Consider the following 13,946-nt stretch of genomic DNA (forward strand, 5'->3'; position numbering starts at 1 on the left):
TCTTTGTAACTAATCAAGAAACACCAAATTTGGTTTAAATTGTTAATGACTTTAGTAGGCTTTTTATCTTTGTGTTTGTTGAGACTAAAAGGGAGAAAAAGAAACTTCAAGGACTTTTTAGAAACAATATTATAATTATAATGGTTTTATAGAAACTTATTAAAATATGGAGGTGATAAGAAGGGATAGTAACAAGAATGAATGGCTATTTGGGTGGGTGAGGAGAAGGGAATATATGGATGTTAGGATATAAAAAAAAAGAAAAAAAGAATTCATTATTAAATTTTAAAAAATAAAAATAAAGAAGAGATAATGTCATTTTTGGTAGCTCGATTATTTGTAAATTCTGATTTTAGTTCTTATGTTACGTAGTAAATACATTTAACTTTCAATTACTAATTAAAATAGATACTTTGCCATATGTGTAACAATATGTTATGTATTGATTATTTTTAGAACTATACTACCCTCAAATATTGAATAGTAATACGAGTTTAATATAACACATTGATAATAAAATAGTTAATAATTAATAATTTTGATAAATTTATAAGGTTCGCAAATAAAGGGATAAAAAATATATCGCATATGCTTAGTCAGATATTATAAAATAAAAGTTTAATAATTGAAGGATCAAAAATACTATTAACCTAAATAAGAGTTGGAAGACCCTTTTAATTTTTTCAAAAGAATTATGGGTTTGGTGGTGCTTAACTTTATTTTCTATTGGGCAAAAAATAGGAAGGTGAATTTGATTTTTAAATTTTATATATATATAATTTTAAAGGATTGATATCTTAGTGTCCATATATTAATATGTTAATTTAATTATAATAATTGGGGTCAAAATGCCAACTGTTGTGTTCTTCTTTTATTTTATTTTTTGGGAAAGAGACTTGAGAAGAATAGCTTTGGCTTTTAATAGTGATTGTTTCTTTGCTTGTTCAAATTTTCGTTATCCACGTAATTTATTGTCCATTCATATACACCTAAAATTAATTGGAATACTATTTTTGCCATATTTTGTAGGCAATAATTATAATTTAATAGTATAGGTAAGTCACTCCAACTTGTTGACATTCGATATTTTTAAATTTTAATTTTAATAATCTGGTATTAATAAATAAAAATAGATATCAAATATGAAATTGGAAAACTTTAATATGATAAATCTCAATTCAATTCAATAGTTTGTTTTTTAGTGATTTATGAGTAATGAGTAATGACTACCCCTACTTGTGATTGCCTAAGCTATTTACTTTGTTTAGAAAAATTGAAAAGGCAACTTTTAATAATAATCTTTCACATAACCATAAAGAATTAATAAAACTTGTTACCAATTTAATAATTTCTGTTAAACTTTGGTATTAGCTACATGATTAAGCAAAAATTAAACTACAATGTGAAATTACAATGTTTTTGGGACAAGAGAGAAAACAATCAAATCATTAGTAGAAGTGTTTATAAATTGGGATAATAACATTTTTGGTCTCATATTTAAGAGTAAATTTTAATTGTTTTTTATTTAACTAAGCATACCTAATCTTCAATTAATTAAAATGTGTATATATTTTTTTGTCCTTTTTTATGTAGGAGATATCTTATTTGGACTATTTTTGTTAGAATTATATTACGGTCAAATATATAGTAACAATACAGATTTAACATAACACATGTATAATGAAGTGATGGAAGAATTAATAGCTATAACTAATTTTTGAATATTCATACGTAAAGGGATTAAAAGTACGTCTCAATTGATTTAAAATTAGAGGTACATAATCAAATATTATAAGGACTAAAATCAAAATTTATACATAAACGAATAACCAAAAGTACTATAAAGCCTAAGAAAATTTGTAAGCAACTCTCTCTTCTTCTTTTTTCTTCTTTTTTTTAAAATAATTTAGTAAAATATTGTAGTCTTTTCTAGAACAAATAAATGTTTTTTTAATTTCCAAGATTAAATATAAATTTGACCCACTTGGTGGATTTGTTGGAAAAGGAAAAAGAGTAGATCAATTGTAAGGAAAGCAATCCCTTGAAGCAATAGTAAATAGTCAAAAGAATTTTTATTTTCAAACACTTTTTCTCCTACAAGCATGCAATAGAGAATGTTCATTTTCATGACCAAATCAAAGGAATTATTAATCTTTAGCACAACTAGCAAGTTAAAAGATAAAACGTGTTAATCAGAGGTTTCAAATTTAAATTTTAAGTATAAAGTTATTTTTGTTAGGAAGCGTTTTATTTTTAAGGTGAAATTTCATTATATAATTTCAAATTTAATCGACTTCAAACAAATATTGAATATTAGATGAAGAATAAAACAGAACGAAAATAAAAACTGATGAATCAAAAGAGGATGATTAGAATGACTGCAAAGCAAAATTAGAAAAATGGTGATGACATATTAAATTAAATATGGACAAAACAACCAAGGCCTGAATTTTTAATTGAACTTAATTATAGATGGCATCTTTTTTGCTTCATTGCTCTCTTAGATTCAATTATTCCTTTCATACTTTTATTCCATAACAATTTTATATCTTTTACTTTTTCAAACAAAATTTCTTGACCTTCATAAGAAAAAACAATTCCAACTAAATGATCTTGTTATTTGAGTAATGCAAAAAAAATTGTTTAAAATAAGTTGGTCTTGAACATCAACAAAGCCAAAAAGAAAATGCAAGATGATTTTTCCTTTTATTTATTTAAACATTAATAAGAAGGTTTATTCATTAATATAACAATGAAAAGTAGCATATACATAATAAAATAGTGAAAATTATTGTAATTTGGCTCCAACACCACTATTATGACAAAAATAGAGAGTCTTGAAATTCTTTCTTAAAAAATCTTTCTCGTAATAAAATATTATTTCCTGAAGATAAAATATATCCAAACACGTTTCTTTGTTCATAATTTTAATTTTTTTTTTAAAAAAAAGTTGATGACATCTGTCTTAACTTGGAAATATTCATATGAACCAAGAAATGTTGAAACAAAATAATTAGGGACCCAAAATTTAAGCACAAGAAAAATTAACCAATGGGGTATTACTAAACAAGGGGTCCATGTCCCCCTCTATTAACAAAAAGCCAAATAAAAAAAGGAAACAAAAATGGCCAGCTTTCTTGGGTCATTTGAAAAAACTTCATCCAATCAAAAGCAAATATAGCATTTTCGTTACAAGTTCATCTGAACTCATAATTTTCAATTTAAAATATAAGTATATACGTAAAAACTTACTAAAATCTCAATAAATATTAGACCTAAACCAATAATTTAACATTGACGTATTCAATACTAAAAGTTGAATTTGATAAATTTTAAATTATGAATCCGTCTATCTAATCGGCTTATTATGCCTATCTAGAGAGTTTGTTAGAAGTCATTTCAGAAGGGGCACACATCACTTTGTTTCAACAAAAAAAACATAGCAAGTGAACTACTTAGTCAAGTACCCATCTTCCTTGGTGCCTACATGTCTTGTTTCTTTTAATTTCCAGATGTCATGCAGCCATTGGTCCAAATAATAATAATATGTTAAAAAACAACCAAATTATGACATGTCATTTGTCAATAATAACTGTATTTTTGTAAGAGCCTGATCAATTAACGTGTGATAATCAACTTGTATGATTGTCACATTAAGTAACTCGACAAAATAGAAAGTGTATTACTATGTGACATCTCTCTAATAATAACGCCTTGTACTCGGGAGGACGCGAATTCAAGACCTTCGGTTAAGGATGAAAAAGTACTTATCACTTCACCAAAACTCTTGTTGGTACGATGTGACATTCTACGTCATAATAAGTGAAAATAAACTATATATAATATATTATGATATGCTTTTGGTCAATAATAATAATTGTATTTTATTTTTATTAAAGTTTGAGTTAGTGTGCAATAATCAATAGTAGTATGTTTAATGCATGACAAAAATAACTCAACTCGACATAATAAAAAGTATATTGTGTGAAAACAAACTATTATGAAATGTTTTTGGATAATTATAAATGTACTTTTAAGAAAACTTCAATTATTTTGTAATAATCTACATGTATATTAGACGTGTTATTACTGAATGTAACCTAGATGCACAGCTCATTGCCTATTTAATAACTTGGAATATACTTAACATTTGACACATATAAACTCTAATTCTGAATTCGACTCTACATTGTTCCATCGAAAAGTACTTAGAAAAATAATTTGGCAGAATAAAGAATGTTTAATTAATATGTATGACATTTGAATTTGATGTCATTCTTGCTAACAATTGATTAGACAAATTCCCAAACATAAGAATGTATATGTGTGTATGTTATTCCCAGCATGGCACAATTTCGTACAATTAAATGTTTGTTCAAAATTAACATCACAACTAACGCATAGAAAGCCAAGAACTCTTATCAAACAAGACATGAGACCAAATCTATTCTTGAAGACGGTTCTACTTCACTGGGAAGATACAATACTCATTAATGAGCATCTGATGATGACTATCGATTTTGGAATTCCGTCCTTTTTGTTATAGTCTACACATGTTCGTCTAAAGATCGACCTTGCCATCAAAAGTTGGGTCACTCAATGAATCCTTAGTCCTAAGCAGATTGGGATCGGCTATATAAATCCTTACTGCTTAAGCTCACTTCATGTTATCCATCATGAATTTACGCCAGTGCTACAACCCTCATCTTTTTTTCTGAAATTAAAATCGATAATATGAGCAAGCTCATACACAAGTGGCCTTAACAGAATCCACTAGTGATTAATACGAATTTTGCGTAGTAGACCCACTAAGGAGAGTAAAATGCTACTTAATGAAAGGTTATTCATTTTCAAAGTTCGAATTTGAAACTTCTGATCGAAGATGAAGATATCTCAACCATCCCACCACACCCTTCGATGATAAAAAACAATATATAAAGAAATGCTATCATTGAGGGTGTGATCAAAATCTACAATATGAATTGGCCTAATAGGCTTAAACATAATGAAGTGGGGGCTACAAATAGTGGCATGAAAATAATTCCACGAGAAGAATACAATTTTTTTTTAAATACTGTTTAGGCCTTTTCATGCGTTATCCTTGAAGAAGCAGTCCATGTTTCCAAAAAGGATTAACAAAGAGAAGTGGGGGCTAAAGCCAGTTCATTTTCTCTACAGTTTTTTTGAGATAACAAATAGATGAAGAAATAATGCATGATATTTCAGAAACTCTAGTATGAATCTTTATATAGTTTTAACTCATACAAAGCTGTTTTAAGGGTGGTCCAGGATAACATGCCTTATTGGCACTTTTATCACAAAAGAAATGGACACAAAGTCAATAATCCAGCTGCATTCATATATTATTATAATAACACAACTCAAGCAACTTACTGGAGCTTAAGGACCTACAATGTTCCATTCATCAATGGTATTGAAAGAGATTGTGTATAGTATATGAAACATGTCAAAGTTTATGAATAACTAGAGTTTTGAACAGCACCAACAAGGGTTGTGGTGGGATGAATTGGATCCCGTCACCCTTAACTAGAGGTCTCGGGTTCAAGCACTGATATGGAAAAAATCTTGTGTTTCCCCCTTATATGGGCCTTACGTGGCGCAAATCCACAGGAGGCAGCATTTTGAGTAGGGAAAAGGCTCAAAAATGCCCTTAAGGTATTGGAAATGGCTCAAAAATACCCTTCTTCCATCTATTGGATCAAAAATGCCCTTCCATCCACCTATTTGGATAAAAAATGCCCTTAGAGTTAAATTTAAGCTTAAAATTACCCTCACCTTTAACAAAAGTTGATGTGGCAAACATATATTTTTTAATTAAATATGTGAAATTATTTTATTGGTCCACATATAATTAGACCCACTTTCATTCCCAATCATACCCATCAATCCAAACCCATTTCTAGAAGACCCAACTCTTTCTACCTTCATCTTCATCTTCATCTTCATCTTCCTTCTATAAAATTATTTGGAGGATTAATAAAATACTATCAAATTCTTTTGGTATTCTTGGATCTTTGAAAAAAGGTTATAAAAATTTCTACATATCATCATTCTCTGGAAAAAAATAATAATTTACCTACTAATTTTGTGGTAGTGAAGACAAGTGCAATTTAATTTGTACATCAAAACGTATCAAAAGAACGAATGATTTACTGAGATGGGAACAAAAAAATCCTTCATTCAATCTCCCATGGAAGCAAGACACGATTCTACTTTTCATCGAATCGAGCCATATTTATTACATTTCAAGAAAAATGGAGCCTCTAACAGTAGAGGAGGAGTTCAATCTCCAATTAGCTCATGAAAGACTTCGAAAATTTCTGAGAAATGCTTGGAACATCATATTCTTTTACTGATTGTTTTGATATTATTTTATTAATCCTCCAAATAATTTTGTAGAAGAAAGATGAAGAAAGTGGGAGAAATGGGTTTGGGTTTGGGTTAATGGGTATGAATGATTGTGAATGAAAGTGGGTCTAATTATATGTGGACCAATAAAATAATTCCACATATTTAATTAAAAAATATATATCTGCCACATCAACTTCTGTTAAAGGTAAGAGTAATATTAGGCTTAAATTTAACTCTAAGGGCATTTTTGATCCAAATAGGTGGATGGAAGGGCATTTTTGATCCAATAGATGGAAGAAGGGCATTTTTGAACCATTTCCAATACCTTGAGGGTATTTTTGACCCTATTCCCTTTTGAGTATTACAATTTCAGTACTTATTGGAGCATAATGTAATACTCATGCAGTTTTGAGTTAAAGGTTTAGTACTACAAACCATGCAGGCTGTAAGAAGGGCTTGAAATTTGAAATTCAAAACTGCAGAATATTGTCCAATAACAACATGCCCCCAGTCTAATCCCGCATGTGGGGTCTGGGGAGGTAGGATGTTGCAAACCTTACGTCCCTACCCATACCTTTGTAGGGTAGAGAGGTTGTTTCGCGATAAGATCCTCGCCTCAAAAGAAGCATAATAAAAGCAAGATAGAAAGGTAAATAACGACAGCAAAATCGTAAGATAAACAAAATATTTGAAGTAACAGGTAGTAGTACAATTGAAGAAAAAGATACTACATGAATACCTTGGTAAGACTACTTAATAAGGAGAAGATGAAAAAGGAGACTAGCTCCATGAAACCCCCTCGGAGAAGTACTGCAACACACGGCTACCTATTACCCTTCTACCCTAATCCTCGATTTGCAAACCTTCCTATCCAGGGTCATGTCCGCAGTAAAGTTGAAGATGTTTCATGTCCTATCTGATGACCTCCCCTTAATTCTTCTTTGACCTACCTCTACCTCTATCTCTCCTAAAACTTGCTATAACCAAACTGCAGAATACTGTCCAACATGTAAATTCACACTAACCATAGCAATAAGCTTTACCTTGTTTTTACCAGTGAACATTTGTTATAGGTTACAGTGAATCAGATCATCATATCCAGTCACCTAACAAAGAGATGTCACATTTTGAAGGGAACATCACAAGAAAAAGAAGTACTATAGCATCCTTTTCTGTCTATTTCCCCACTGCTTCAACCCCACACCCTCAGGTTGCAAGAAAGGGAAACAGGGGCAAAGAGTATGTTGCTTCTTTTTCTTTTTTTCTTTTGGGATAAATAGTAGCATTCTTGTTTCTTGTGAAGCCTTTTCAGAAAAGATAAACAACCAACCCACAAAAACTGGCCATAAACATTGAATGCAAGAACAGAACTTGATTAGACAGTAGCAAAAGCAATCATTTATCAATTCTTGTGGCTAAGATTATTCCCAATAATTATACAGTTGGCTACATGACTTTCAGTGGCCAGTTAAGGAGTAAAAATTCTACTTCTCCTGTTCTGCTCAAAACTAAGTGCTATCTAGCCATTGAAACAGTATAAGTAGAATCTAAGCAACAATCTCAAGAAACTGACTTGGATTCACTCTGCTTTCCTAGCTTTAGACGTCGCAGGTCTTGGAGGCTTAATCACTTTACTAAGCAGGATGAGAAGAATTGGTATAATTGTTCCAATATAGTATACACTTCCGTAAGCAGTAAGAGTTTCATGCAGACTTAATACCTATAACACATGAAAGAAAACTATGATCAGCGTCTGTCGAAGACAATTGGCTTTAGAGTAAATTATCATTCCAACAAATATGTGACTAACCATGAACCCAACAGCGGAGTAGTTTAGAATCAGCAGTGTGTAGGCAAAATTCATTGCTACCAGTATCTTCTCAAACATAGTACCTTTTGTAGCTTGCTGCCATCTGTAAATGACTGCTCATACACAAAACAAGATTAGGAAAAGAAAATCAAAGTTAAATGTGTCTCATCGAGTGGGTATGCCAGCTAAATACCTCTTGATCCAGCAATCATCAAAGCAGACTGAACAAAGAATATGATGTACCCAGGATATAATCCCTGGAATGTAACAGAGAGAAATACACCATTAGTTAGCCAGCCAGACAAACTAATGGACGATAAGCAGAAGGTGCAATGAAAAGGATAAAAAAGCATCAGATGAGCATAGATTAATTTACCCAAATTACCATAATTAAATTTGTAGATAAACATGAGAATTCAAAATGTCAATCAATTAGCATGGTGTATAAGAAAAAGCATTCTGAGGTAGCAGGTACAGATGGACTAAAAGAGGTGCGTAATTTGGCCAAGACACCACCACTATCAAAGATTTAAAAAAAGATAAGGATTCCACAGCTAACTTTCTGAAATTACTGAGTTTGGGAACTGAGAAACTAGTTCTAAGAAGCATAAAAGTAGGTTTGTTCTTTATTATTAAACTGGACAACCAGCATGTTTGCTTACTACTGTGGAGTTTAAGAAGCTAAAGAAGTGTCATTGCTTAGAAAGACAAGGAAGGATGTGCATAATCTGGTCAAGATCAATAGGGTTTATGAAGATTAAATGAATGGAAGCAAAGAAAAAAATGCAAAGACATACATTTTATCTCGTAAATATAAAAAATGTCCTTTTCAAATCAAAAGGCAAATAACTATTTCCGGACACCAAAAAAGGGCAGACAAATACTTAATTAGAGGAAAGTGCTAGACTGTCCACTTACATGCCAAACGGCACTGACAGCTTGAGTAGCCAGCAACTGGAAGAAACCAGGCTTCCTTCCCTTCTGTACGAGCCTTTCATACACATCTGCGGAGCAAAAATGTAAATCCAATAAAATCTGACTGTATTCACATTGACGTGAATAGTGAACCAAACTAGTTGTAAATGTTGATGCTTAATAACCTATTATACTACCAACAGTTCAGAACTAATATCTCGAGATTAACTACTAAAATCCTATGTTTTCCTTGTAGAGCGAATAATTTGTCCCCAAAATAATGCTTCATCATCGAAATGAAATGCACACAAAAAAAAAACTCCCTTCTAGGTAATGTAAAGTTTGCTCATATTAGAAATAACAATGTCTACCACTTAAGTGAATTGAATGTAACTAAAGAGCATCTCACTCACGATTATTTACATTCTTACCATTAGCCAAAATGGTTCTACTAGTCTAATAGCTTTACAAGACTGAAGCTTGAGATCAACTTGTAAACGTTTAGAAGAGAGAGTCACTTACAATGCCTCAGCCATGTGCTGACTTGAATGTTCCATACAAGTGGTAACTGAACCGAGCTCATTGCTAACTCAACACCCAATACATCAACATTTTTAGCACGGTCCCAACGTGGTTTTGGCGGAGAAGAATTTGTCCAACCACTGAAACCCAGTCCAGATATGATTATAGCAGCTTCAGAGATTGACCAGATAAAATAATATTTCCACCGGGCAGTAAAGCCAGCCATATATTGGTAACCCAACCGTTTGAAGAAACCCCATTCGTGGTATACTGGATCAGTGAACCTGGAAAGTGGGAAATGAGGCACCAGATAGAGATACAACCCCATACATATAGCAGCTTGAAGAAGAGCCCTTAAAGTTGATCCAAAAGGTGAGGGTTTTCCTTTCTCTGAAGGTTTCCATAACTGAAAGGAGGAAGAAATTGATTTTATTTATTGTATGGAACTATTTTTGATGAAGTAGTTGCAATTGAATTCAAAGTGAATAAAACAATACAATGATAATATTAGCTTACTCCTTTTCTTTCTGTCCATTCAAGGTAATCCTTCATTTCATACACTGGACCTGCAAAATGACTTCCACAACAGAGACAGAAACCAACATACTCAAGTAATGATGGCAACTCGAGCAAACGATTTTTCTTCTGAGACTCACGCAAATCCTCCTCCTTCAACAATCCGTCTTGGTAATTAATCACAGATGAAATTATTTTCAGCGTTATCACCATTAAGGCTCCTGCAAATTTGGAGGGAAAAAATAACATTAATTTTGGATTAGCTAAAAATCTAGAAACACGAGAAGTAAACTTTGTAATTGTGAGTAGTCTACCAATAACAATAGAATGTGAATAATATTACCATTCTGAAATAAAATCAAACAACAAAATGGCCATTCCTCCTAGGATCTAATTTTTTCATCCATCTGCCAAAAATCAGCTAACTTCACTCTGAATTTGTGTCTATCATATTGCCACTAAATGACGGTAATCAATTGTACTAAACTATAGATCAGTAGATCTTAGTGATGGGAACCAACAAAATTCCTGAACTCACCACAGAAGAAGATTCAAGGTAAATTACTTAAACCTCCCCTCTAGTTTAGCAAAACTAAGTGAACCTCCTCTATTTAAAAATTAAAATAATCTGTGACCTCCACTCCAGCTTAACCACATCATTAGATAACCTCCTACACCATCATCCTCCAAAACTTTTGAGGGAAAACTACCATAGATTTATTTCCACATTTACCTGCTAAGTTATCCATTTCCTAAACACAATAGCTCAAGAATGAAAACGAAAGAAAAGAGAGAGAGAAAAGTTAGTTCCCACTTCCCACGTAGAGAGACCTAAACTGAAGTTATCTCCAACCTACAGATGGATATATCAAACCCATGAGAAGGTCTAGATAAGCCTGACATTGTTAATTAATGATAAATAGCGCCTATTTTTGTCCAGTTATGGCTGCAGCAGTTCCACCTCAATCAATGTATGGTTGAACCTACTTTCTTCTCTGTGAATTGTTTAGTTTTTAAGGACACATAATTCTATTTCCAATTAGTTTCCCTCTCATTGATCAAGAACATTTTCATCAACGTTGTAAATTTTGAGATCGTCCAAATCAAACATTTGATATGAGAGGTATTGAGATGTTTCACAGAAGGTAGACTTTATTTCTAAAAACTGGAGGGCAGGTGTAGTGCTTGACCCATAAATCTGGGTGGGTTCTCTTAATAAGTAAACTTCCTGTTGATTCAGAGTGCATTTGTTGGTTTGAAACAAAATATAGGGATTGAACACATCAATAAAATAGGGGCATGATTCTTATACATTATTACATTCAATAGGAAAAGAGGCAAGGCCAAAGATCGAGCCAGTGTTCACCTGTAGCATCGATTCCTCCCTCCTTCCATGCATCCCCACTCATGTAGTATACATGGCTGCAAGTTGTACCAAAAAACTGTCAAATATCTTATGGAAATTGAGAGGTTTCTATCACATAGTTATTTGGGTTTGGGGCGGGGAGGGGAGGAGGGGGAATCAAGTAGTCAGATTTTAAGAGTCTTCCCAAACTGGAATCACGAAACAATAAAGGAACCATAAAAAGCATCTAAGCCAATGGAGCCACCTATCACAAAGTGTACTTTTTATCAGTAGCTTTGCATATTAGCAGACCTGCATTTTATATGAGAAAGCCTCCTTGAAAATTGTATGGTATGAATCAATTTACAAAAAGACGTCCCTCACATTTACATGAACGTGCAATAAAATCCCAATGTCAAGAATATACAAATCCTAGATGAGTACTAAAACAACTAGGTAAAATATAATCAGGGTACAAAACCTGAAACCCTAACTCAAACATCGAACTTTTGACACATGAATCCAAAAGTTTCACACTTCTCAAATTTTAAATTCTATTGTTTTAAGTTTACCAGCCAACAAAACCAACCCCAACAAAGAACACACATATTAGGAACTAGGATCTTCTTTTCCTATTAATAATAATGGTCTTGTGTGCATGTAGACTAATTTGTTGGCCATCCTATCACCAAAGGTAGATCCAGAATTTTAATTTCATGGGTTCATGAACCGCATCCAACAACTGAACATTCACCTTATTTAAATTATGGATTCATAATTCAATATTTTTAACAATTTCAATGGGTATTATACAAATAAATTCAGGTCTAAACAAAAAGTTATGACACCAAAAGGGCTAGATTCACCCCTGCCTATAACAACTCATTAACACAATTGCTGGGTAAGCCTGTCGACTGCCTCCAATGTCTCCACCTAGTTTAAAAAAGATGGACTCACACTACAGAATCGTTCGGTTGGAGGGATTAAACAAACTATCCCAGTACACGATCTGTAATATTTATCCTGTATTCGGTTGGCATTAACTAGTAGTAGACTTATACCTTAATCTAAGTACTATACTGAACAAAAATGGGATACTTGATACTTTAATCTAAGTACTATGCTGAACAAAAACGGGATACTTGATACCTTAATCTTTGTTTAACAATCCATAAATCAGCATAACTAGTAAATAGTAACTTCTTCTTTTTGTAAATAATTGAGGTGTCTGAGTCAGCTTGCACACAACTCAACCAGTCTCACAGGATACCTACTATCTCCCTCCAACATAGGAACCGAATAAGTCTATCCATCAAGCTTGACCTCACAATGTTTAGTCCACTTCATTGACCACTAAGCCACACCTCTAGGTTCAACCAATAAGTAGTAGCTTCTTCTTTTTGTGGATAATAGTGGTGTCTCAATCAGCTTGCACACAACTCGACTAATCTCACATATCTCAGTCAGCTTGCACACAACTCGACTAATCTCACATGATATGTGCTACCTCCCACCAACACAGGTAGCGGGTAACTCTATCCAGCATACTTGACCTCACAGTATTCAAGTCCACTTCATTGACCACTAGGTGCAACGAGAAAAAAACAATCTTGCATAACTAGTATGTGAACCAAACAATCCCAATATAGTGGGAAGTCCAGCTGAGATCTACTGATTTTCTTACATTGTTATTTTAGGAGCTTAAATTTTTTTTTAAAAAGGAGCTTTATGAATTCCTATAAATCAGGGATCTCCAAATCAAAGAAATTCAAAGAGAGAACATAATGTACCATCCAATAAGATAACCAAAAGCAGCTATATAAGTGATGATCCCGCAGTAACGGCGACAGAGAACCATAGAAGCATAACCCAGAAGCATAGGCCCAAAGAAGTGAAGATTCGATGAGAACCCAAACGACAAGTACGACAGAACAGCGCCGGTGACAGCGGCGTATAGGTGTCTACTGGTGGCGCTAGGTACAAAACGGTGTAGGAAGCTCACCGGAATTGTAGCGATGAAACAGAGCAAGAAACGGAGCACCGGCACCGATACTCCGATCGCCGGAGCCATTGATTCTAACTCCGGCAAGCCCATATTGGATCAAAATCCGAGTTAGGTATAATCCGAATCCGGTTGGTTGAACAAATTACACCTGTACAAGTTATTCTGAATCTAGATTTCAGGGCCAGGGCCTGGAAACAAACTTAAAAGAGACAAAGTGCCAACAAAGCAAAATACAAATAAATATTGCTTTTCTTTTTCTCTATTCTCGAGATTCAATTTGACTAATTTTTCAAGAACATGGACTAATATTTGAAAGTAAATTCTATTAGATTAATTTATGAGATATTTTTCTAGTTTAGAAATTAATTATTTAGACATATTTTAATTTGAAATATTACAAATCTTATTAGATTTTGGTGTGGTTAGATAAATCCAGATACATATATCTCAAAATATATGTG

General features: G+C 32.8%; 1 protein-coding gene across 1 annotated transcript; it reads right to left on the bottom strand.

Moving 5' to 3' along the window:
* Window positions 1-7,728: 7,728 nt before the first annotated feature.
* Window positions 7,729-13,710, bottom strand: LOC125827140 (lysophospholipid acyltransferase 1-like). The gene is made up of 8 exons (XM_049506499.1): window positions 13,271-13,710; window positions 11,502-11,557; window positions 10,136-10,356; window positions 9,620-10,025; window positions 9,101-9,186; window positions 8,376-8,439; window positions 8,183-8,295; window positions 7,729-8,092 (listed from the first exon to the last, which is right to left on the bottom strand). The coding sequence occupies exons 1-8, from the start codon at window positions 13,573-13,575 to the stop codon at window positions 7,952-7,954; spliced, it is 1,392 nt and encodes a 463-aa protein (XP_049362456.1). The 5' UTR covers window positions 13,576-13,710; the 3' UTR covers window positions 7,729-7,951.
* Between the last annotated feature and the right edge of the window lie 236 nt (window positions 13,711-13,946).

The sequence above is a fragment of the Solanum verrucosum genome, unplaced genomic scaffold (genome assembly GCF_900185275.1).
Source record: "Solanum verrucosum unplaced genomic scaffold, falcon-dt-bn FXZP01000060.1, whole genome shotgun sequence".
Taxonomy (NCBI): domain Eukaryota; kingdom Viridiplantae; phylum Streptophyta; class Magnoliopsida; order Solanales; family Solanaceae; genus Solanum; species Solanum verrucosum.

Bases quoted from the DNA above. Each gene is read 5' to 3' on its own strand.
- LOC125827140 (XM_049506499.1), bottom strand. From the start codon at position 13,575: ATGGGCTTGCCGGAGTTAGAATCAATGGCTCCGGCGATCGGAGTATCG. The intron at 11,558-13,270 runs GTACATTATGTT...TACAACTTGCAG, and splicing joins TTTGGTTATCTTATTGGATG to CCATGTATACTACATGAGTG. The intron at 9,187-9,619 runs GTAAGTGACTCT...TTTGCTCCGCAG, and splicing joins CAGCACATGGCTGAGGCATT to ATGTGTATGAAAGGCTCGTA.